Source organism: Poecilia reticulata, linkage group LG7 (assembly GCF_000633615.1).
Source record: "Poecilia reticulata strain Guanapo linkage group LG7, Guppy_female_1.0+MT, whole genome shotgun sequence".
NCBI classification, from domain to species: domain Eukaryota; kingdom Metazoa; phylum Chordata; class Actinopteri; order Cyprinodontiformes; family Poeciliidae; genus Poecilia; species Poecilia reticulata.
The window spans coordinates 14,674,730-14,700,831 of NC_024337.1; the positions used below are offsets into that span (position 1 = coordinate 14,674,730).

General features: G+C 36.8%; 2 protein-coding genes across 2 annotated transcripts in view; both read right to left on the reverse strand.

Moving 5' to 3' along the window:
• Positions 1–541: 541 nt before the first annotated feature.
• cbln4 (cerebellin 4 precursor) lies at positions 542–12,494 on the reverse strand. The gene is made up of 3 exons (XM_008414552.2): positions 11,312–12,494; positions 6,724–6,840; positions 542–4,728 (listed from the first exon to the last, which is right to left on the reverse strand). The coding sequence occupies exons 1-3, from the start codon at positions 11,576–11,578 to the stop codon at positions 4,531–4,533; spliced, it is 582 nt and encodes a 193-aa protein (XP_008412774.1). The 5' UTR covers positions 11,579–12,494; the 3' UTR covers positions 542–4,530.
• A 12,167-nt stretch (positions 12,495–24,661) lies between these two features.
• LOC103467843 (formin-like protein 13) overlaps positions 24,662–26,102 on the reverse strand; it is a 40,245-nt gene continuing 38,804 nt past the window's right edge. The window contains exon 17 of the mRNA XM_008414551.2: positions 24,662–24,799. Coding sequence (XP_008412773.2) covers positions 24,698–24,799 — 102 coding nt within the window. The 3' untranslated portion in view covers positions 24,662–24,697. The remainder of the gene's footprint in view (positions 24,800–26,102) is intronic.

Below are 26,102 nucleotides of genomic sequence, written 5' to 3' on the forward strand. Positions count from 1 at the left end.
AACAACATTTATTTTTTAAATTCATGATAGTTTAGTATTCAGCGCTCTGCAGCACTACAGTACTTCTTTCCACCAAACAACTCTGACTGGCAGTTTAATAAATGCCGAATGACTCACTCACTGCTATGCTGAGATGCTTTTTAAATCTGATTGTGTTGAGTTAAAATGGTGATATTATTCCTTTAACTAGTAGCAACCAGACCTTTAGCTCTGACTGAACACACTTGGCATGCTCTTAAGACAAGCTATCGTTACACAAAATCTGCATCATATTTGATAAAGTAATGTCCACTAAGTTTGTGTTTTGCAGTGTGAGAACTCCAGGTCACCGCCATCTTGTGTGTAATTGAAACACTGACAGACATTCTCAAACATTAAAGAAAACCCTTTAAAACAATGAGGATCTTCATGATAAAAAAAACTGTTTTGCATCAGCTTTCACAAAGTCTGAGCCTTCATAGTTATTATTTACATTCACTCAAGATATTTCTGAGAAACTGACCTCATAAATAGGAGATTAAAGGGCACATCGAATGAAAAGAGACAACATAAGCTGCTATATTTGCACAATGGAATCATACGTTCCATACAGAAAAAATAAAAAGAGAACATTGTGACATATTCATGTGTACATATCATGTCAAACCGAGTACTGCACTATCTGGTTTAGACAAGCAATACCTAAAGCGATTCAGACACCAAAACAGAAAAAAAATAAAATAAAGAAAAGCATTTAGTAAGATGCTGAGGAAGTTTAACAACAACGTTTTCTTGGATTTAAAGCACTAAATGCATTTGGACAGCATGTGTGAAGATTGCAACATCCCTGGTTGTAACATCGCAGAGGAAAATCCCCTCTGAGTTGAAAGCCACGCCTCTTTGATTCTGCAATCATGGCAACATGAGCTGATAGCCAATCAGCAGCAGGGAACATGAATGGCACTTCACAATGGCGCTTTCAGCTTCACAAGCTGCATCTTCTTTCAGATTTTCTGGGAAAAAATTTTAAGTTATGATCCACAGAAAAATCTGCAGGTAGGTGAATCTACAAATACTGAACTGTGAAGAGGAGAGGCACAGTGCTTGGTGTTGCACTGGATTTAATCTGAGGTAAAGGAGGGCAGGTGAAGTTGTGCCACATGTTTTTGGATGTGTTTTAATATTCCTTTTACCTTGTATTTGTTTGTGTTGGTAGAGCACATAAAGTTCCAAAGAAATAAAAAAGCTTGTGGATTTCAAATAAAAAACTGTCCACTGTGTAAATGTTTTTCCAGGCAATTTAAGCTGAACAAGATCTGAATCCATTTAAAAAAAACAATGTTTATTCATCATTCAATGTTATTATTCTTTAATACATGAGTACACTGATGTATACAATTAAACATTTACTGAAAAAAATAATTTGTATAAATATTAAAATAATCACCCACTGAAGCCACAGGAGTTTTAGCAGCACTGTGAACCATTAGCAAGGAATTTCACCCCCAAATGTAACTGAGCTGATACACATTTCATTTGTTTCAATTCTGTGACAATTAAAATCAGCAAACCAACATGAAGCTCTACTGAGGAGTTTGATAAATGCTTTAATGTTTTGTTCTTTGGAAAGAACCTTTTGGGACAGAACTTTATCAGAGAATATTCTGGATTTGCTGTTAAAACCTGTCTTATTTTCTCCAACAGTTTCTGATGTGTGTCACTGTAAACTATCAGGATGATAAATATCACCTCTTACCTTACAGTCCGTCACCGTGTTTTATAGCTTCTTACAGAATGATTGTGATATTTAGGATAGTTCATCATTCAAAAACAAGAAAATAAAGGAACAATGCACAAGAACTAAGAACCATTATTTTAATTAGTGTAAGACAGCATTTCACATGAGAGATTGTTTTCTGGTTGAAACAATGCTAATCGTGACTTCCATAGTTTACAAAAGGAGTAAATTTGCTTCTACGTTTGCAGAGAAGCCATCGCACGCTGAGCTGAGTAGCAACATTTAAATGTTTAAATTCAACAGAAGTTTTGTTATACTTAGGCTGCTGCAAGAATTTACAAGTGAAATGCATGTTCACCTGCCTTTTCAGCTGTGAGGCTCATGAACCACAAGCTGATTGTGCAAAAAGAGATGCTGTTTGCACACTTAAAGTTATAATAAGCAAGTTTTATTGGAAATTAAGTCATCCCCAGAGCTAGATTACGATGCCAGGAATGTGGAAAAATAGGCGCCTGCCTCACTTGCCAACTGGATTACACGGCAGCTGACCTTAATTACAGACCTGCTCAATCAGGATAACACCAGATTGATGGACAGGGAGAGGGATATGGATGGAATATTACATATGATGTTTGTGGTTATTTTACTTGTCTTCTGCCTTGTAGTCAATGTTTGTTTTCTCAGCTGTAATAATTTTATGGTTCTTAAGGTCACACATATCACAAATTTTTAATATGACTCAGCAAAATGTTCAAACATGAGATTTCTGAGCACCTTATAATAAATTATTTATTTTAGAATCCTTTCTCTTCCCTCTGGAAGTCTAGTCAAATTTAAATCAATGCCAAAAGTGGATTTGGAATCTCTGTTAGAAACAGCAGCCCATGCCCTAACATTTATATTTTAACAAAACTTGTCACTTATAAGCAAATAAATCATTTCTTAAAATAGACAGTACAACATAATGTTATGCTTGACAAATTATTCACTTCACATTATATAATAAAGCAACTAGCACTTGGTAAGACTTATTTGTTTTTGTTCCAGGAATTTATAATGTTAAATATAGCATTCATTAAAGTTGCTGTTCATTTTGTTTTGACTTGGTTTTCTGAATATAATGGCCTGTCAGTTTTGGTCGACTTTAAGACAAATTGGTGATTGATTATATGAAGAAATTAATTTGTAGTCCTGTAAAGTTACAATGTACCTAAAGTGTGACCCAAGCAGCAGAGCTGACTGAACTCATGTCATGTACTTAAGACTATGATCAAACTATGAAGATGTTCCTTAGCATTTGTAGAACTGCAGAGGCCCGCTGGTATCTGTAAGTATGGCTTAGATGTAAAGCTCGACCTGACATATCACAGATCTAAACTCCATTTTCCAGAAGTCAGGGACCACAACAACTCATGAATCTGCAAATACTTAGTGACCCCTCTGATAGTTCAAACACAGCATTTAATATGTATTAATGCGCACAGAGGAAACAGTCTTGGGAAGCAGGAGCAAACATCTATGGTCTTTCTTCACTACTGGGGGTACAGCCAATCAAAACCAGGAAAATGAATGGCACTCTTGGATTGGCTGGTTTCCAAATACAATGCAATATCATGTTAGGTAGCATTTCCCACAAGTATTTCAGCTTCCAAAGTTGCATTTCATTTGAATATTTTAAGTATTTTTAACTATTTTCCACAAATAATTTGGATTTACATTCCCCAGTAAAGTCCTCAAATACTGATCCTTGGATGAGATCAGTATTTGCCCTACACTACATTCTTATCTGGTCAACTCAGATATCTGTCAGTCATAAAGTACAAGTTGTCAGTTTCTTAAGTTTCAAGTATCTGGCAGCTTGAGGTGAGTGATTCTTCATTAGCGCAGACAGATTGTCTACATAGTGTTGAATGTGAAACGGTTAGTAATTGTTGTGCCACTGATGCAATAATGAGTAGCAGTTGCAAAAACACCGTTGATGTGGTACACATGTAGTGTACGCGGTGTGTAAAAGCTACACCGCTCATGCTATGGAACCTTTTGACATATATGAAAAATCAATAGCGCGCTAGCTGAGCGATAGCTCATGAAATTCTGTCTGCTTCTGTGTTCAAGGGTGGGAAGGAGATTCTGGATCCTTTTCATGCATCGCAGCATTTCTTCCTACAACACTGAAATTGAAGGGAGTAATAGAAATTTATAAAAGTAGGCATTTAGAAAACTTAAGCCTCTGTTGGCATGCTAAGAAGTGGCTTAGTTCATTTATGTCTTGGACGGATTCTAAAATAAGTTACTGCTCCAACAAACTCAGAAACCGAGTATTTTGTGTTACTGGTCTGGTTAAGATTCCTTGCACTCATGTTCTCATATGTATACATTGGTCATGGTAGTTGATACAGCCAACAAAGGCAAATACAGTTTACACCAACAAAAGCAGATGAAACTAAACTCCATAATCGTGGCACAAAAACAAAATAAAATCACAGCATCCTAAGCATATTTCATCAAATCAAAGTTTGAACAGTGTCTTTTACAAGTGCTCTTCTCTGGGGCTGCTTGAGTGACAGAAACAGATGGTAGCGATTAGGAATATTTCAAGTCTTTTTGATCCAAACCTGACTTCTCCCCAGAATCTGAGCATTTTCCAAAGTCATTTCCTTTCCATGTAGTGATGTATTTATTCATGTCATTTCTCAGTCTGGCTGAATCCAGCAGATGAAGCAGCAATGTTTTGATTATACTGTGACAACACATTATGAAGAAGTCTGTAGACTTACAATTGTCCTTTCTTTTTCCTTGCTTTTTATTTTCTTCTACAGAGGGAAAACGAGGAAGCCAGAGAACGTTGAATATTGCCATCCGCCCACTAGATTTCCCTTTTCCAGCTTCAGATAAACTTTGTCCTCTTTTTCAAGGTAAAGTAGAACTCCATTGGTGGCAGCTTCACGAGTCACATCTTTGTCGCCTGCAAAGGCAGAGATGACTGGTTTTCCGTTTAGCATCAAGTTAACCTGAATAATCCACAAGAAAGTAACAATTAATGACAATAAGGTACAAACAACAAGCACAAAACTGCAACACAGACATTTATTAAAGTTAAGACAGTGGTGTGCTGGTAAATATAGAATAATATTCTGTCAGTCTAAAGTTTGACTGCATCCTCAGATGAGCTTTTCAAATTGGATGAACTTTCAGGGAAACCACTCACCTTTGGCTGGTTTGAGACTACTAGTAAAGATAGCAGTCTCAAGTGAAGATACTAGCAGCTGAGGAAAATGTTTCCTCAAACTTTTATATATTTGCCTCTGAAGAACATGTAAATGTGAAATCAGAAACAGCCTTGGGAATTCCTTCAAGAAGCAAGATGCTTCCCTCTGTGATGGAGACTTTTGGTTACTTGAACAACAAAGGGACCCAACTTCCTCTCTGTCTAAAATGTGTTTGCTATAATTTGTTGTTTTTCTTTGTATTAAATGATCATTCAAATAAGTATAGTTCAATTTATTATGGGACTATTTTTATACATACTTTGATTCTGCTTTTATACAGGTATATATTCATTGCCATTTGTCTAGACCAGTGATCTCCAAACTTTTCAGGCTCTGTGCAACAGAATACTGGTGGAAAAGACCATCATTACAAGTTAATCAGACCAGAAGGTCAATTAAACAAGAGCGTTCTGATAGCAGAAACATAATCATGAGCAAATATGTTACTTTTATCTATTTAACATTGACATATAACATTCACAGCATAAGTGTGCTTTCTATTATCAGTGTGGTGCAGAGGGGTTCTGGACTCCACACTTGCTGATTCACAAACCCCAGTGGGGTTCTAACCCCGAATTAGGAAACCAGTGGTCTAGACTACTAAACCAATTTAATGAGATTTAAAGGAGCAGTGGGGCATTGGAAAAGCAAAAATCCAATAAAATCCAAGGTGAATTGCTGCCACTATTAAAACTGCTGCAGTAAGAACGGCTCCTTCCTGAGCTGACAGAGCTGTCTTGTGGTTGATATGACTAATGCCTGGTGAAAAGATTTTTTTTGTGCTGGTTAACAAAACACCTATTCTATTAGTCTGGTTCTGGTAGTGCTGTTCGTCTGATTGACCAAAAAATAAGATCTGATATTTTTTCCTCTTGCTTTTTTTTTTTTTTAACCAAAAACTGCCCAGAGTCCAAACCCTTTGGTGTGATGAATGTATAACATTTTTGATTGAATGACTTTATATTTAGGCTTTATTATCTGCTCCACTACATCAACATGGTTCTTCAGTTAACCAACTAGCCTTATTTCTTTTCAGGCCCATGAAGGCACTGAAGGGAATATACTCACGTATGTACAATACACACTTATCAGCTTGGCTTTCTCAAATCTTTTGGCCAATTAGTGATCTCATAATTATAGAGAAGTCTGCATAAGGAGTGTGTGATGTTGAGAAAAGTGTTCCATCAAATGATTATCAATCTGCAAACTGACACTTTTTTTTAGTAAATATGGTGTGTTTCTAGAAGATGTCATTATATTGTGTCCACCTGAACTATGGTCCTTTAGAAGTTAGAAAAATCTAACTCTGATTAATGGGTTCAGTGACCCGGCTAACAATCCAGCCATGCTGTGTTAGGGACACACCTCAGACTTTTCCAGTTGGCATTTCCTCTACACCACATTTATAAAATAAGTTATTTTTTCCACTTGTCATGGATGCATTATTACCAATTCCACTGAAAGGAAGCATCCTAAAATGAAGGTATCATATATTTTTGTTTTACTTCTGTATCATTCGTGCTCATCTTGAGGATGGCGTATGTGTAAAATGTTAAATTCACCCATTTAAACAAAATTGCTAAAAGTGATATTCAGATTACATATTTTTAAAATTTTTGATGATTAACAATTTTTAAAGCTGATATAATTGTGTCAGCTAATATTTTTTAGAAGAATTGCTATAATACATTTAGCCATTTTACAGAAAATGGCGTGTGAACTAAATGAAGACAGTACCTGTATAGTTTGGCTCTGGTACACTTTGATGACGTGGAAGTTAAAACTGTAGACTCCTTTTCTTGGGGACAGAAAGACAGACTCAAATGTGAAGTAGTTTCCTATATTCACAAGCACCTGGGAGAAAAGGGAAAAAGCAAAAACAGTATGTATTGTGACAACAGTCCTTATTTATTCAATACTTCAATAAAGGCCTTATTTCAAATGGCTTTTATGATTAAATAAAAAGAGTTATCAACCATGCCGGATTCTCTCCCGTGAGTGTCTCTAGGGTCAGACAGAAATGACACAATTCGCCAAACATTTAACTGTTGTTTTTAGGTGGATTAAAAAATGCATTCAAAGGTTTCCAGGGTTTTTATTTGTTTTGTCGTTTATGGCCACATCACATTTTCCATTGCCAACCCCAAACCTGAAATGATCTAGAGCCTTTGTCATGTTGTATTATGCACAAAATAATCTACTGACAATACGAATGTAGACAAATAAGTATTTTTTCAGGCATTTGCATGTTGAAACCTATGTTACCTGAATATGCCTGTCAGCATCTCCGACTGACCATTTACAACCGTCTCATGGTGTCACTAAAAGGTTTTTCTGCACACTACAGTCACATTAGAGCTACAGTGTCTAAAGCAAAACGGAAAGAGAAGGCTAGTGGATTTTAATTCATGTAGGCAGCAATGCTCTTCCTACCTGCAGTTTCACACCCTCCTGATTTGCACCTGCTCAAAAACCAACGTAAGCTGAATCAGAAACCTTCGCAAATCTAGTCATGGGATCCGCTGAATTCACACACCAGACCGTTATGCAGAGACGTCAAAAGATCACGGGGTGCAATTCAGACTAGACGGCAGACGACTGTTTCAGGGATCCCAACACTTGATGTTGCCAGTGTACGTGTAATTTTTGTGATTTTTCATGTTTGGGCTCTTCTTTCATGCTGAGACTGCAGGGACAGTCCAAGAATGCTAAGGCAATAAGTTGTATCTGCCTCCAGTTATGCCTGTCACCAACCACAGTAGAGCTTTTTAAATCATCAAGTCTCTTTTGGTGTAGTTTGACATTTCTTGTCACAACAATTACCTCAAATACTATTCTTTTGCCCTAAAATCCAATATGTCTTATGAAAGAGACGCAAAACATGACAAAAATACAAAATGTACACAGTTTATAATATAATACCTCCATCTCAAGGTCTAGAATTTTTTTGCACCAAAAAAAATTGTCTAGTGAATATTGGTGGTGATGTGGGAAAAGTAGAAGAAAATTAAAACAAGCCACATGTTGTGCAGCTGACTTCACATAAAAGCTAATATAGGTAGAAATTATGCCCTCTATTCAGATGTGCCTAATTGCCCTTATAATTAATTTGTATATTCATATAAACAGCATGTATTTTCATCAAAAATCATGTTGCTTCTTTAAAATACAGCAACTGTTACATTGAAATATATATTCCAATAGTTGCTTTGTCTGCTGAGCGTAGGCAAGAAATTCAAAATAAATTAATGGTCTACTGTATATTTTTAGCTTACTAAGTGAAATTACTTTTACTTTATTTCAATATAATTGTAAATTAACTGTTCTGAACTTTGTCTGACTTTTGTGGTTTTGAGTATGTTTTAAGAAATATATTGATATTAGCAAATCCAAGCTATTACATAACAGTATTGCACTTTAATTAATAATCTGATCAATATTTACCTTATCTCTGAATGGATTATATAAAGGGAAGCGTTAATCTACTATAGTTAAGTCTTAAGCATCACTTACTGATACAGAAACTCCGTTTTGTGATTTTTCCACTCAAATTACTTCAAGTTAAATCCGAGTAAAACCTCCAAAAGTCAGTACCTGGACTTCTCTGGTGATCTGAATGATAACAACAGAGAATATTTCTTTCAATCAATTTTACTACTTCTGTATCAGGTGTGTGCACAGCTGATGGGAGAACAACTGATATAAAGTTTGAGTTTCTCACATGTGCTGGACTTTATGGGCGGATTGCTTCTACATCTATTTAATGCAAAACAGTTGCAAAAACTCAAGGAGACTCATCACTTTGCAATTTTCCCCTAGAAGCTATAAACTCAAAAATGAATTTTAGAGCCAGTAGTGTAGGAGAAACCAAGGGGAAAATGTCATTTTAGGGAATCTGTCTTGTGTGTTTCCACCATATTTTTCCGGATTCCTGCAGAGACGAGCATCTGCTTGTTATTTTTAAATGCCACAAGAGAATATAAAAAGTATACGGTGGAGTTTGTGTTCTGATAATTACAGATAACAGTAAAGAGGCTTTTAGTGATATAACAATGAGGACTGTGCCATTTGTTTGGCTAGAACAAGTTATGCTTCATGTCCCAGAACAGTTCTAGAATGTAATTTCAGTTTTCTTCTTCAATAAAAATGTATTTGAATGTTTAATCTTGTTATGTTCTCTTATGTAAGGAAAGCCAAAGCATGATGGGTGATTTCAGGCATTTTTTTTTCATAACAAGTCATAAACCTCAAGAAAGTAAACTGTCCCTCTTCTCGGACAGATTGGTTTATAATTAATTATTCATTTTTTATTGTCAGAGACTGTTTATACATTCTGAACAAATAAGTAGGTCAAAATTCTGTGTACACACTTATTATTGTTACAATCAAATATGGGTAATATTGGTTATATCTCAGAGTATGAGTTGTTCACCTGACATTATTTCATTCATATACAGAAGTAAACATATCACAAACTGTGTTTTTGCTTTTGCCTGCTTCTTTCAGTAGGCATAACGTTGGGAACAATAGGCTATTTAAAATGTTCTTCTTGGGAAAACATATGAATCATGGTCATTTAGACATTAATTTATTATGACAGCATACATTAAATAGGGTGCTAGCCCAAATTATCTCTTCATATGTCAGGTTGCCAGGTAACAAGCCTGCTATTTTGTCAAATGGACTGAGTTATACACTTTTTAAAAGTTTTAAAAGCTACAGACATGAGTAGTTCATCCAGATGACTGTAATATTCTACTGTCTACATTTATGGTACTCGACAGTAAAAAGAAGTTGGCAGAGCAGCTTAATTTGGGGCTAATAATATGGGTAGCTCTTTGTTGTGACTCCTATGGAAACCATGTTGTGGGAATCAACAGGTCACATGAAATTAGGTCCAGGTTTACATAAATGCGTCGCTCTTTTGCTTTCGCTCCACACTAATGGGATCACAACATTTTAACAAATGTTTCCTTGCACTCTGAGACACAACATATCAATGTTGAACATATTTATGGTGGTGAGACATATATACATGATGCCTCCCGTGACCTAAATGGTCACTAGGAAAGCCACCACATCTAGACGATTGGACTGATTTTTCCTTCTGTTCAGTCCCATTCTGTGTAGAAAACTTCTGAGAGTCTGCATACTATATGATTTCATCCACAATGCGCAGCAACATCCGTATCTGTCCAAGTAGATCAATCAAGTAGGAAAACTTCATTCATTCATGTGCACTATCCTCATTATCCATACACTAAAAGCAAACTAGCGCCACCTTCTGGATGAAATTTCACATTTATTATATACAATATAATTATTATTGTACAATATAATTATTATGTTATAACACGTTTAAAAAATATTTTCTTTGTGACAGCAAGATGCTTCCATAGGATGTGCTTCCACTGAGATAATGATGAAATGAGGTTTGGACGTTGGTGGTTTTGTTACACCACAGCAGAACCGTCACCGTGTATGATGAGCATCTTTAGGGAAATCCAGAAGCTACAACAATAAACATAAAGTCACACTAAGTTTATTTTCAGCTATTGAGAAAAAAACTTGCAGGTTGCTGGTTTTAATTATTTTAAAATAAGCCCTGTTTTTGTTTATTGAAAGTTCAATCTAACTGCTAAATCTGAATACATTTCTGTTTATAAATATATAAATAATTTATTTACCATAGTGCAATAAATCCTCAAGCATTAAAAAAAATAGTTTTTAGTTTTTAAAGAAAGCTGGTCCTTTAAGTTAAACAACTGATAAGCATTAAAAACTATAAATTGTGTAACAAGTTCAAACTTTGGGGCCCCTTGCCGGCGGGGGGAGGGAGGGCCCTAAGCCGCAGCCTTGAACCGGCTCTGGGTGAGCGCTACGCGTACATGGCGCTGATGGTAGGAAGCACAGGTGTGCGTGTGTGTGCGTGCGTGCGTGTGCTTGTGTGTGTGGGCGTGTGCGTGCGTGTGTGTGTGTGTGGGGAGGGGGTGCTTGTTTGCGTGTGTGTGTGTGTGTGTGTGCGGGCTAATACAGGACACAAGATCCGGTTACTTTCGGATCTGCGTGCGGACAACCACATAATCTGCGTGTCAGCTGCGACCACCGTCAAACTAAACTCCAGGGTGCAGCTGCAATAAAAACCTGCAATGACATTTTAATGTTCTGCATCACGTCAGAGACAAGTTTTACCAAAAAGCCAAAGGAGTAAAACTGGATTGAAAACATATTGGCAGAATATTAAAACGGATGTAGTGCGCATCCATCAGTTTTAAAACACATTTTAAATAACATTAATCATCACAACAATAAAAAAGGTTATAACCTGATCGAAGTAGATTATTCTTGTTTTGTTGCTCATTTCTGACGGCTCATGATTGTTGCTCCGGACTGCAGAAAAAGCCACCTTGGAGTTGGCGGCGCGCACGGAGATGCCGAGCGGAGAGGACGAGGACCTCCAGTCCGTGGCCGGGTTGGAGTCGCACACCACCAGGCATTTTCCCTCCAGGACGATCGGCTCCGTATCATTCTGAGCTCTCGCAACCCCGGAGATCATCGTCCAGCTGAGCAGCAGTATGAGCGAGTTCACCATGGCGCTCCGTTTTCTGTTGTAATAGCTCCGATCTGAAGAGAGGGAGAGACCTTCTCCTGCGCGCCGCGAGTTCTCCAGTCCCTCCACGGGTCTTCACCGCCGCAGACGCGTCTGACGCTGTGAGCTTCTCTTACTGGACCCAAAAAAGAGCCATAATCGAGCGAAGCATCAGTGACAATGAATCCTTATTAGATCTAAATGACGTTCCGCAGAAACAAAAGAAGCAAAAATGTGATCATTTTCAGTTAGAATTCATTCAGGAATCGTGGACGAGACCATAGTGGACCACCGTGGAAGCTGGATGAAAAATGGTTCCAGTGAAATCAATCGATGAACCGTCCATAGCCCTGACTCCTACTCCGAATAACGCATCTGGTAACAGCTGCTCCCGCAGTGATGTGATGTTCCGCCTTTGTGCGCGCTCAGACTTCCACTTTACGCACACACGTGTGGCACGAGAATAATTAACTATCTGTGCGTAAATGTCCCAAAGCTTACACTACATTTCCTCATTCTCTTCAAAATTAATTTGATCTTCACAATCTCAGAGTACACTCTGATCCGCTGACAGTAATAAGAGCATACATTAGATGAAACATAATCTTCGAGGAAATTGTTCCCAGGTAATTTTCACTTTCTGTCTCTGCTCTGGGAGCCTGAGTGCTTTAAAGAACATCTCATCAAAACATCTGCATCTGTCCAGATCTGTCCAGACTAGGACTCTAGTTTCAATCTAATATTGTGGTTCGTTGTAGTCTCACCGCGCGCAGCTGGACTGGACATTTTTCAAAGTTAGTGCGTGGATCTGTGGTTTTTCAAAGGAGTCAGTGAAGGAACCTTCATGGCTCCTGACATCAGAGAATCTCCTGTCAAATTATGAATATCTTCAAAAGGCAGAACTTTCCATATAAGTTGAAAGAATTTCTCCCCTGTTTTAAACTCGATTTCTTGCATTGTAAACAACATGAAACTCAAATGTATACAAGTCTAATTGGTCAAAAGCTAGTCAATAAAATAAAATAAGTTTTCAGCTCCTTTGGAGTTTTAAAGTCTGTAGATCTTTATTTACTGTTAGTTCAAGAGTCAATCTAAACAGTGGCGAATTTTAGCTGATATATTTTGCAAAGACATTTTATCAACTGCTCCTGCTGAATGTTTTGAGCAGTATTGTTGGAAAATGTTCCAAAAATCACAGTCAAACATTGGTAGGATATGTGCTAGATTGTTTTCAGTTTCAGCAGAAGTAGATCAAGGTGCAACCCGGACACATCACCGGTTCATACCAGGACAACAGAGAACCACACAGGACAGAGAACCTAAGTCTATAGTTGCTGTGAGACGGAAATACAAACATATCTAATATCTTAATAATCATTCTGTCACAGAGCTGCATGGTATAATGCAATGCATCATTGCTGTGCTATGGCAGTGGCTCTGGACGGACGGACGGACCGACAGACGGACCGTATCACTGATAACATTTTGAACATTTTGTGTTGAATGCATTATAGTATTTCAGATTGTTGGAGTGAAGAACTATTCAACAAGTCTGAGGTTGTATTTAATTTTCAGATTAAAACTGTAAAAATAATCTCCTTTAGTAAATGCAGCAGCGATAAGGTTTTCTTCTCCTTCAGGTAATTCCTTATTTCAGTAAACGGTCAACATTAAAGGAACAGGAGGATCTGCACAGAGAGTCTAGTGATGACGGACGGTTGTGCAGCTCTGATCATGTCAACACTGTAATCACTCTTGCTTCGCAGCAGGACGGATCTCGGTTTGAGCCTCAGTTCAGAGCTCGTTTTTAGATCCGATTTTATTTTCTTTCCATGCCTGTCTTGGTTTTTCAATATGAGTTAAAGTTCTAACCCGGATGACTGCACACATCTATTTATTTACCCGTTTTGCTCTTCATATTAAGTTAATTATGTCCGTATCTTTCAAAGTTTCTCTTTATACCCTCAGGAGTCAGAGTTATTTAATATTATGATATGTAATACAGCAGAAGGAGACGATTAGTTTCTGTCTCTAGTTTCATTGAAGCAAAGGAGAGCCTACGTTGTCGCCTCATGACTCAGTCTATTGTGAAGTTGTTTGTCTCACCACTCAAATAAGCAAACTGCTCCCTAATGAACAAGCTCATTAACATGGTTACTAATGAGTCACTCTCGGATAGGATAATCATGTCTCTTTTGAAAAGCTGTCTCACCTTTTCTCTTTCTTTTTTTTTTCTTGAAACCTTGCTACAGTTAAGATATGTTTGTGTCTGATGCAGATAGCAAGGTGCTGTTGTTGGTCTCACGAGTTAAAAAGGCATAAATGTCTTTAGACGTCTCCACACAAAAATATGGGAAAGCTAAAAATACTCCGTTTTTAAAGTTGTGCCTGAAACTATAATTATAAAATAATCAGCAGGTAACTGAAATACCTTATTTAGCAAAATACAATGATGACTACTTGCTTGCTGAAAACAAGTAAATAAAAACAAACTTTACTTTTTCAAACATAAGACAATTAAAAGCATTGCTGCAGTTGGCACGCTCAGGTGACACTTAGCTGATGTCCTGCAAAGTTATAATAAATGTATCTGTAAATATTTAGCATCTATTGCTCTGTTAGAGACAGTTGAGTTTGACTCTGTTTTCTCACCTAAACATCCGATCAGTTCTATCACTTAATTGAGTTTCCTAACAAGTAGAGAACTGGAAAGAGTTTTAATAAACTGCAGGTGCAACTTACCAGCTGTTCGTCCTCCACATCTCTTCACACTTCTTCACTTCTCAAATGAAGGATACTGCTACTGATCTTGGTTTCACAGAACCTCACATCTAAGAATCAAAAATCTGCCTTTAACTCAGCACAGAGCAAAATTTTAAGTTTCTGGAGTTCTTTTTAAATGAAAACGTTTGATTTTAAATAATGAATGTCTTTGTATTTATTAAGTCAGCAAGGTCTGTGAAATAAAGCGCAACCTACTATTCATAAGCTCCACAAAAACAACCGCTAAACCACCAAAAAGATTTTAAATGCCTTTTTATTTATTTGAAATTCCAGTCAAGCAGCGTTGGTAGTAACCCAGACCCCCAAGGTCAGGTGACTCACACCTCTTTTCTTTCTCTGCAATGCTGCGTGAAGCCTCTAAAGAAATGAAATTTTATCAAAAACATCCGAGCAACCTTTAGGATTTACATTGTCTGCAGGGTGAAAAGTAGCCTCTTACTTTATTATTTTAGCTTAAGCTTAAATTAAAACTGCAGTATGTAACTTTCATTAAAAAAATAATAATTTTTTACATTTTTGTTGAAACTGTCACACAAAAATCAAGCTCCTCTGCCTTCTTCCAGTACGTATAGTGCTAACTAGAAACAACCAATCACAACCTAGAGGTGGGTCTTGGCGCTGTCGTCATGACTGTGCCCCCCCCACCCCTCCCACTTCCTCTCTGCTGTGAAACTGCTTCTTCCTGTCTGCAGAGTGAATGCTAAGGCTAGTTTGCATGGCCACCAATGACAGCAGATAAACAGTTTTCTGTAATTCTGAGTTGTTTCTCTGCTGTTACCACATTTAGCAACATGTTCACTAGATTGATTGACAGCACTAAGATGCTCCCATGATTGGCTGTTTTTGATGGGAGCAGTGAATTTCTCCAGACAGCACTAGTAGCACAGGCAGGAGTTGGAGGGGCTCAATCTTTTCATAGTGATAGATTTAACAAACATATTAAAACATTTATAAAAGTTGCATATTGCAGCTTTAAAGAATATTGAACAAAAGGTTGAATTGCATTGTGTCAATAGCCTTTGATTAAATTGCCCTAAGAGCAGATTTGTTTTCTGCAGTTTAATCATTTATATTTAACATAAATATCTAACAAATAATGCCATATGATCCACCAGTGAAGCTTGCAATGCCACTTTGCTGCATCTCCTTCAACCTTCTTGACTAACTGTGCCATAAGTGCTGTACTGCCTGCACGTCTGACTGACATTTTCTCTCGATGTTCAGTTTTCCATCGTATCTTTAGGCTAGTATTCTCTCAACATGGCTAATCAGGCTAAAATTAAGAATGTTTTTTCTCCACATTTCATGCAGCAACATCAGACTCTGCAGCACAGTAATAGTCGGCACATCTAATTCAGTAATCAGGATAAGATAAGATGCCAGACCTGACTGAGTCAAACCAAGCCAGGCTAAAGAGAAGCAGGCTACCTGGATACAAATGCTCATATTTTCTTTTTACCACCTGCAGCCAAATTAAGCCTCTGCATATATCCTAATATTTTAATGCTGAATAAAAATTCAAATAAACAAGTAATATTTTATATTCAATCTGTTATTTTGACCTATCACACACAGCAGTGATTGGATCACTGACCCCGGTGGGGTCATGTCAAAGAGGTTAAAATCTGTGCATTGATATCACTGTGATTTCAGTGGGTGGTTAGAATGATGGTGACCTCTGACCTCCCACATAAAAAAGTTGTACTGATAGCCTGTATGTTTAGAATGAGACTTAATTTAAAAAAATAAAAGTTGTTAGACTGTAAGAGACATATTTTATAAACAAATCTATTTAGTTCTTTATGTCTTCACATAAATTTGAAGTTGACCAATGGGAAACGTTTGCAATTAAAATAAAACATTTAAAACGGTTGACAATGTCTATGTAGTATTTCATTTGAATTTTCTGTTCTGCTTTAGAATGTTACATAGTATCTGCTGCGATAATACAACATTATACCAGGGACAAATGTGTTAGTATAAAATATACAGCTGCCAGACAAATATTTGCTCAACGGTTGCACATGAGCTGTATAATTATTTTAATATTAATTAATAGTTAATTTTCCTGAGTAGCTTGTATCTTCTAGTCTCATGTTTTAGTCATAAAGTACAGCTGTTACTTCCACTAACTAAAAGCAACTTGATCCATGATACAATGAAGCTGAAGTGGTGTTCAAGAGTGGAATTATTCCATTAACCATTTTAATGCTTGTTTACGAGGTTCATTGTTATTTTACTGTCAAAGTCAAAGTCAGTTTATGGTCTGTTCTTCACACGTGCCAGACAGAGATGATAAAACAAGACATTTCTGACATTCAATAAAGCAAAGTGCACAGGCACAATAAAACATATATATATATTTTTTTGCTTTGTAGATGCATAGAATATTCTATTCTTCCAGTTCTAAGTGAAAACAGTATTCATGTTGTGAAGATTAGTTTGAATGGCAACATTAGTTTTAAGATATACACCAAATATGCACTCAAGACAACTATTGCCCAAGACAGACAGAAAGTTCATAGCATACTTTTGTGCACTCATTATTTTTTGTTCTGTGAGACTAACTTACAACACAAACTTGTATCAGGAGGAGTGCAACCTTCTGTAACTTTATCCAAGAAAAAGTGGATAAGTGCCAGAATCTGTCAGCTCTGGCAAAGTGCTCTTCTTTCTACGTAGCTTTGTAACTTTATTGTTATATCCTCAGTTGTTAGTCGCTTTAGATAAAAGCGTCCCCCAAATGAACAAATATAAATACACAAACAGGATATGATAAGCCTCAGTTGTTCAGTAGTAAAAACCCAGTCAAAGCTGAACTCCTCATCAGTTTGTACAGCTGTCCAATCGCTCTGGGTTACAAAATACTCACATTTTTTATCCAACAGAAGGAAGCAAGACACATGAAATTAAGGCCTATTACTGGCTAATTGTAAAAAAAAAAAACACAATTGGGCATGAAAAGATGATTATTTAATCTGCATGTTCCATTTTATGCATGTTTGTGTAGCATAAGCACTGTTAATTCAGAAAAAGCAGCAGTGACACTTATACACCATGACTGAATTTACATTTACACTCATATTTTCTTAAACACAAAGTAGTGCATGTCGTTTTGAGCCTGGATGTCAAGCTAAAGATTAGCAATCAGTCAGTGGCGTTAGCAACGGTWAACCATCACTGATATTTTTTCACATTTTGCTGAGGAAATTTACTGATGCTGTAAGCCAGCATTAGTCAGCCACTTTTAAGTTTACACATAATCAAAGAGTAGCAGCATTTTCATAAAATGCGTCATGTAGAGACCAATGCATGTAATCATTAAGTTATTATCAAGTGAATGTCATAGTGGTTTAGTATGAATAAAAGTCAAACCTTCCCTGCAGTAAAAATTCTTTCTTCACTGTTTGGATGCAAAATATTTTTCGCCACCCTTTAGTTGTTCAGAAGTCTTCACAAAGTTTTCATCACATCCAGTTTACGTGGATGTATGTCTACATTGGTACATAGACATGAATCTTTGGCAGAATGTTTTCACCTTCACATAAATATAAGTCTAACAGAATGAAGAAAAGGATGTTGTTAAGAGTCTGTATTTTCTCTCAAGTTGTCAAATGATTTTCTTCCATGCTGTTGACATGTGCTGGTTTGGTAAACATCCCCTCGGCCTGTCTGAAAACACATTGCTTACAAATCAGCTGGATGGGTTGTATTCATTTCAGCCTAACAACGTCAGAGCCACGTGTACCTGAAAAAGAAGCTAGCTTTTCATTTGTAAAGCTCTTCCGAACAGCCTGATTAAATGCAAACATCTTTTCACACATTCTGATGTATCACCTAAAGTACACAAGCTTGTAAAATAAACACCAAAGCCCCCTGAGGTAACATTTGGGCTGGGGAGCACTAAACTGCTGACACTCAAGCACATGCAGCAYTTCATTAACAGATGTAAACTGAACCCAACCTACATATTGATGAGTTTGTATATCAGACTGACAGAAAAGTAGTGAACAAATGTTCTGTGGCCAAATAAATCCAGGTTTACTTTTACCTTTTTGAATGTTTGGAGAAGCTGCTTTTACATTGTTCTGCTGGCACATTCATATTTCCCCAGGTTTAGACTACCAAGGTATTTTGAGGTGAAGTTTAAGAATTTAGAAGAACACCTCTTTATTCCCTATTGTAGGTATTCTCTGCAATACCTAAGTATATCTGGCTGCAAAAGCATATCCTCAGCATGACACTACCACCACCAATTTTGACATTTATTACAGTCTTGTCTCTGTCAAAGTTTTTTCCTGTCATTGAGAATTAAATTTATTTGGCAACTTTTCCAGAGGACATTTATTGTCAATGTAAAAAGCTGCAAGTTTCAGCTGAGCTTGAAGGTTTTGATTTTGACATTTCTCGCCTGGCAAGAAATGTCATTGATGATGTAAAACTGGTTTCACTGAGTATAATGTGAGGCTGACGCAGCTGCACACAACAACAAAGTTGAACACATTACAGCAGGGCTGCTATCTTTGAGCGAGAATGGTTAAATTTATTGAGAATGGTTAAATTACAACTATGTGCAGTTTACAAAAACTGAACGCCACAGCTGTTTGGTCTCTTACCATTGTAAAAACCTGGATGGAGAGTTGTTAAAGGTGACACATAATGCACAGGTCTCCAGCAGATTTCTGCTCTACAAAAGCCACTGTTATGATCCACAGTCTGAAAAGAAACCGAAGCCTTGTTTTTCTACAAATATGCAGCCTAATCACTCCTCTGATTATAGAACAATAACCTCTGTTCACTTTCTGCTGTTTGTTAATGACTTTCTTCTGCAGGAGAAAATAGGTAAGAAGTGAGTCAATTAAAAAAAGAGAAAATCCTGAATTTTAGATGACTTATGGATTAAATATTGCTTTGATCTTTAATAAATATCTGCCAAATCATCCCCAGACTTTACCTACATTCATCACCTACAGCCCAAAATGCAGGTCAAGTTTAAAAGAGCAACAATCTCACAACTGGCAGTATTGTAAATTGGTGGTTTGATATTGAAAAGGGAGAGTGACAAGATGCAAAAATATGATGTGGAAAACTGTTGTTTTGTTTGTAACACATATCAAGCAGGGTGCTATTTCACTCTAAATATTACAGTTCACATCAATATGCAATCTAATATGTCAGTGATAAATGAGGAGAAAGCCGTGTACAAGTGGCTCAAATTTGCTGAAGTCAACCACATTTGCTGATGTTTTCAGTGACATTTGAGATCTTGTGTTGAATTTTGCCTCCGCAAAATCCCAAATTATCTCCACCAGATCCAGATGAAAATTGCCATAAACAGTCTTAGTCTGTAAATTAAAGTGTTTTGCATAAATTTGAATTGTTCTAAGATAATGAGGAGTGATGTGTTGAGGAGTTTGCCACATTATCGCTCCGTGTCTCTGGCGTGTTTGGGAATACAACCCAGAAAAAAGCTGGAACAAAGAGACTCCACTTTGTCTTTTTCGGAGCTTGTGAGATAATGTTTCAGTTTCATCGCAAAACCACAAAAAAATATAAGAGACTGTAACTTTACAGTTTTCATTCTTTCACATTAAGTAAAGGGGTTAAAAATACGTTTCAAAATCTCTTTGTTGTCAAACTGCTGCTTTACATGTCTTGCTCCTGAATGTTCAGTTTGGTCAAAGTCAAATGCTCTTTTAAAATGTTTTCCAGATTTTTACTAGATGTTTATTATCAGTGGCTGTGAGATTTAGAAAATCCTGCAGGAGGCATAATACACTTTAATTAAAAGTGTATTATGTATACAAATTGTTGTAAAGCTGAAAATCCGCCATGGACCCATGAGCAACTATTTTACAGTAATTTGAAAATAGCCCAGTCATTATTCCTATTTAGTTGAGAAAGATACATTTAAAAAGTGACTTTTTGTTACATTTTTTGCCCAAATTTAGAATAATCAACGATGGTGAAAGTTAGTCTTGTTCGTTAGTTGATATTATCCAAATTCCGAAACTTTTCAATCATTATTGTATAAATTTCAAGTTTTTGTGTCTGTCCAGCTTCACTTTTCAACAGTTTTGCATTTTAACAAAAGGAAAGACAAAACTGTCAAAATTTTACTTTTGTTGCTTTATCAGTGTCTTTTTTCCTAATAAATAAATAATTCACTTGTGTTGAATTTTGAAAATAAACTGATGCCATGTCAGCAGAAGAATCACATTTAATTAGCCGTCTAGATGCCAGTTTAACACATTTTTTTTTTTTTAATTCTTAAGATAAATATCGGTGAAAGAAACATTTAGCGATTTTTTTTCTGACTTTCCTGCTGACAAACTGGCAGTTTTTGCACACTGAGTTTTAATTAAAGTCGTCATTTTCTCACTAAAATAAAAATGTCAAACTTTTCCTTCTCATTAAAGGGTTCCACTCATTATGCCATCAGGTTTTCTTTTTCTCTGATCAGGCCCGTAAATCACATTCTACCAGCATCTGGAAGACCGTTCTGTCCGTTAGGGGAACGTTTTGTGTTGTTTCTGCAGCAGAGCCACTATGCTCCCGACTCACTGGGAGCCTTGGAGCTTCCTTTGATGTCGTAGAAGAAGAAAAATCCCTGAGCCTGACTAAATGTTCAAAATAATCACACCCATTAATGCAGGACTCTGAAGGTTGTCTCTTTCAGTTTTCATTCTATCAAAGAACTGGTGCAGTTTTAATTGATATGTCTGCAGCAATATTTGAATTATCCCCTACAAAGAAATACCAATCTGACGGTGTCCTTTAAATTATTTGAGGTGAACTGTTACTGTTCTCTGTCACCAAAGTAGATGCATTTTGTGGATGTACTTTGACTTCGGATGTAGTAGTTTCTTGCCACCAAAAGTCCATCCAGCCATTTTCTTGACACTTTTGTCCCTCGGTGGGGTCGGGGGGGTTGCTGGTGCCAGGTCGCCAGTCTGTTGCAGGGCAACACAGAGACACACAGGACAAACAACCACGCACACACACACTCACACCTAGGGGCAATTTAGACAGACCAATTAACCTGATAGTCATGTTTTTGGACTGTGGGAGGAAGCTGGAGTACACAGGGAGAACATGCAAACTCCATGCAGAAAGACTGGGGCAGGGAATCGAACCCAGAACCTTCTTGCTGCAAGGCATTTTATTCCAAGTTTTATGCATAAATCCTCATTTAAATCTTAAGAATTTGAATAAAAAGCTCAATTGAAAACAAACATAGCAAGCAAAGTACTAATTTATATCAAGCTAACCTCTTACATGTAATAATGTAAAATAATAATGTATCAATTCATTGATTTACATTTACAGTTTATAAGAATATCTACATGACTCTGCATAAAGGTTCCGTCATAAATTATCTACACAGGAAAGTTTGCAAGAATGCTGTTCTCTCTTCACAGTGGGGAGATGAGAATTGAGTGGAAAGTTTTTTTGCATTTTTATTTCACTTTAAAGAATAGTGCCGTGCTGTCAATGTAAGATAAGAAGTCACCAGAAAGCTGAAACTGTTCTTCTGTGATATCAACTGCGGCTCTGTTGAAATTAGTTTAACAGAAGCTGTTTTGTAAATGTCCTACTATTCCTTGAAGGGGTATTCAGATAGGATAAAAACAAAGTTCAGTACCAACAGAAAAGCTAAAGTCCAGTTAGCACCAACCTAGATTAAAAAAGTCTTCCTACCACTCTAACTTATCCCAGTAAAAACCATCCCATTGCTCAACACTTGGATGTAAACAACCATCCCCCACTGTGAAGAGAAGTGGCGAGCAAAACCAGTTCAGAAAACCAGCGTCATTGTTCACAACTTCTCCTTCTGTTCGCTGATTGACTCCAGGTTGAAATTCTGTTGGAGAAATCCATCTCAATGGGAGAAATCCCAGACAGAGCACTGATGGGAGATGACAATTGAGTGGAATTGCATAGGAAAGCAATGGCCAAGCTAACCAACATTACTTTTATCAAAAATAAACTACTTCCTAAGGATTTTGCTGTTCTCATTTAAAGCTTTTATTTACTTAAACATAGCAATAGATCTTAAAATAGGTCATTGATTGATAACAGGCATGCACGTTATATAATGCTTGTTTAAAATGCTACTGACAAAGTTCTGAGATTTAAGTCTGACTCCTCATTCTTTGTAGTAGTCATGCTTTGGATGTTATCTTTGGTTTGATGCAAAGATAAAAAAAAAAAAAAAAAAAGGTTTATTTTTATTTAAAAACAAGTTCTGGCCTTCTCCCGTCCAAGTTCCAGAAGATTACCATGGTTGTTCAGATGACCTGTTCCCGTTCACTCTGCCAAGGGCTCAGACTGAGATGGGAAAAGGGTTTAAATGATCCGTGTCTCACAAGTGGAATCATCGAGTTAGTCTAATCTATCTGAAACATTGTGTCAAATATAAAAAATATAGATTTTTTATATTTTGATATTTGATCTATTATTTTGTTTGTTTGACTGGATCACCGTACATGTCATTGTTCTCATTATTAGTTTTTTTAAAATGATTTTTAAGCTGCTGTCACCACTTTAAATGAGACTCTAAACTCTGCGGGTTACTCCTGGTTAAATAAAGAAGGAATAACATTTTTTAAAGTGTATTGTGCTTGCACAGATTGGTATTGAGGTTGATATGGGGAGGGTAAAAGTATTGCACGGCAATATGATTATTTCATTGCACCGCATAAAATAATCATACTGCCCAGTTGAGTAAGTACAGGCAAATACTGAATCTTCATGTGTTCTGAATACCAGAAGCTAATTGTGGAAGATAAACAGCACCGTTGAAAACTAACTGACCGGTTTAACCTTCTAATGTAATTGTGATGTGGTGTAAAACAAAACAAAATCATAGTAAAATATATGAACGGTGTTTTGTTTTGAAATACGTTTCACCTGAAGGACTTGCACCATGGAGTGACAGGAAGCACTGTTGCCTCATAGCAAGAAGATGTTTTGTTCAAATCTCAGCTGGAGCCTTTTTCTCTCAAAACTCTGCCTGTTCTGCATGTGAATGAGTAGAGAATATGAAAACATGCATGTCAGATTAAATCGTCCCTCTAAATTCACCTTAGTTGTCAGCGTGGGCATGCATGTGTGTGTAGGTGTGTGTGTTCATGTGTAGCTATAATGTGATGGAACTGAGTAAATCCCACTCCAATGTAAATGTAAAACTGCATAGGGACAAATGACTAAAATAGACTAAGATATGTTTGGAAAATTCCTGCTAATGCATGACAGACCAACCTGTGTTTTAATTCAAGTCACTTTTTATAGACATAACTGTAGAATAAAAGAAATGAAGGTAGTGTTAACTACATTAAAAGCCACGATTTCCTTTTATTTTTCATGATTAGGTTGTTTTAACATGCAACTAATCAGTTTTGGAATCTGCMGCACTCTGACAAGCTGTTAGCTTGACAGTCAAAAGGCCWGTTTATCCAGACTAAGACTCTTCAGAGTGTCTGCAGCAGGTGAGACACTGAGCAGAATGTGGAGGGGAGTCAGCGTGCCGTTGACTTATTATAGATGATAATTCTGTTTTTAGGGATCATAAAAACTCAAGTCTTTTCTTTGTGCATTATTTATTTTTTGTGTTACAGGCATATTGCTTTCATTTATATGTTTACATTTAATACAAGTACAAAAAATACTTGACCTCATGGCAGAGATGCTTCCGGCTGGACTTGTATCGTTGAGGTTTYTTACCCGACGTATTTGACCAACTTCAGCATCTTAAAAATGTCCAACAAAACTCCACATGTTCTTAAAATCCCTCTCATGSTMTCCTTCCAACAATAATCYCTKCGCAAACGTTGTCAAAATGTCCTGATAAGTGATTCACAYGCTGACGGCAGGCTTGAAAAGATTCACTATTTTCTGCTATCACTATGCYACAGAGCCCTTGAATTTTCATCTTTTGACAGCTTTTTAATCTTGTGCGCACATGATAGAAAAYGTCACAAAGGGAACTTGAGGATCTCTTTAAAAAATSCTGTAACAARAAAACATTTTTCTCGGCTCATGATGATTTGAAATGCTGCAGAAGTCGTCATAAAATTAAAATGTTTCTATATTTCTCCTGATTCTTCTTCACCATTCATTTACTCTTTGTAGAAGACGGTACATATATGTGTGACCATTAGACTGTTACTAGTGTATGCATYGGTTTATAGATTTGTATTTGATTAYCCAATCAACAACTCAAATTGGTGGTAATTGTACAAAATCAGCTTTGACATCAATCATACCCACCACAATGGGACTAAATAATACCCGGAAAACTTCTGCCTCACTAATTTATGCTAATACAGTTTCAGCTCAAGCAGTTTCAGCGTGCACCCTTTGAAAGTCATGGAGGAACTGACAGATCATCCCGAACAGCTCCTGGGAGTCCTGATCCAGTGGTTCTCCAAATTTAACCTACACATAATAAAAATAAAAAATAACAAGATTACTTCTTTGAATATTCAGCTTGACAGCAATTACACTTCATGAGACCTTTGGGTCTGCAAAAACAGTTTAAGAATTAATAACTACATTTACTTTCATTAATGATTTGGTGTCTGGGTAGTGCATGTTCTTTCTGTTCATGGCTTTCTGATGTAATTAGCTCATACGCTGCTTCAGCATGCATTCATGTTCTTGAGTGCACTCGTACAATGAGGAAGTTATGTACTGCCTAATTAATACTTACCCCGCGGTGGTTAAGGGTCACCGGCGTTGGAATTTCTTAAGTCAAATTTTGTCCTGAAAGGATCACAGTGGCAAACCCTGCTAATTGACTTATCGAATGCTGTTGCAACAGCACAGACTGGGGCTCAGACCTGAACTCCTCTGATATTTATTGTACTTTTCCCTCTGCTAACTTTTATGAATTAAAAGTAAAAAATGAACTCTTCATAAAGGAGATGAAAATGTATTTAGTTGACATGCTGACTTGTCTTGCATTAAGCTCAAGAAAAGCCGCAGCAGAGACATCATCCTTTATAAACACACACAAACAGTACGAACAATATCAAAGATCATTCRACACTGCTGGATTCCTTCAGAATAAGATCCTGCTCTGTATTCATAAAACTATTCATAAGAACCTGCTCTAAAAGCAATGCTCTGTCAGATACATAATCCTCAATRAAAAACAAATTGTTGCCCTTTTTGCCTTTAACGTTCAGCCCTTTAACAATGTGCTAATGGATAAATGTTTCTAAATTGTGTCCAGAGTTCTTGTTGACCCATTTGTAGTGGAATAATTTTCTTCCTCTGTMTAAGAAGGAAATATTTTCTCATATACCTGATATTTCTGCCTGATTTCATATTTCTGGGGGGACAAAAAAACAGCAACTTATTCTTGTATAACACTTTGTCAAAACTCCTTTCATTATGTTAACTTCTTTKGACTCAGTCACACGTGTCTCTCGCATCTAAAGACAGGCATTTCTGATTATTTTCTTCTGAAAAGAGATAAGATATTAGATAGAGAACATCTGTGAGCATCAGTTGGCAAGTCTTGACAAATATATCTTTGACTAGGCCATTCTAACACATGGATATTCAATCATCTAAACAAGCTCATTGTAGCTACAGACATGTTTGGGGTTGTGGACATTCTGGAAGGAAAATCTAATTTTCAGGGTTTTTTACCGCCTCTAACAGTTTTGTTTGTTTTTTTAAACAACAAATGTTTTTGTGTTTTAGTTTTTATTAGCCCATCAATGTTCTTTAG

Excerpts from the sequence above, each read along its gene's own strand:
- cbln4 (XM_008414552.2), bottom strand. The coding sequence starts at position 11,578 with ATGGTGAACTCGCTCATACTGCTGCTCAGCTGGACGATGATCTCCGGG. Across the intron at positions 6,841-11,311 it reads GAATAATCTACTTCGATCAG|GTGCTTGTGAATATAGGAAA; the intron begins GTTATAACCTTT and ends CTTTTCTCCCAG. Across the intron at positions 4,729-6,723 it reads ACCAGAGCCAAACTATACAG|GTTAACTTGATGCTAAACGG; the intron begins GTACTGTCTTCA and ends TGGATTATTCAG.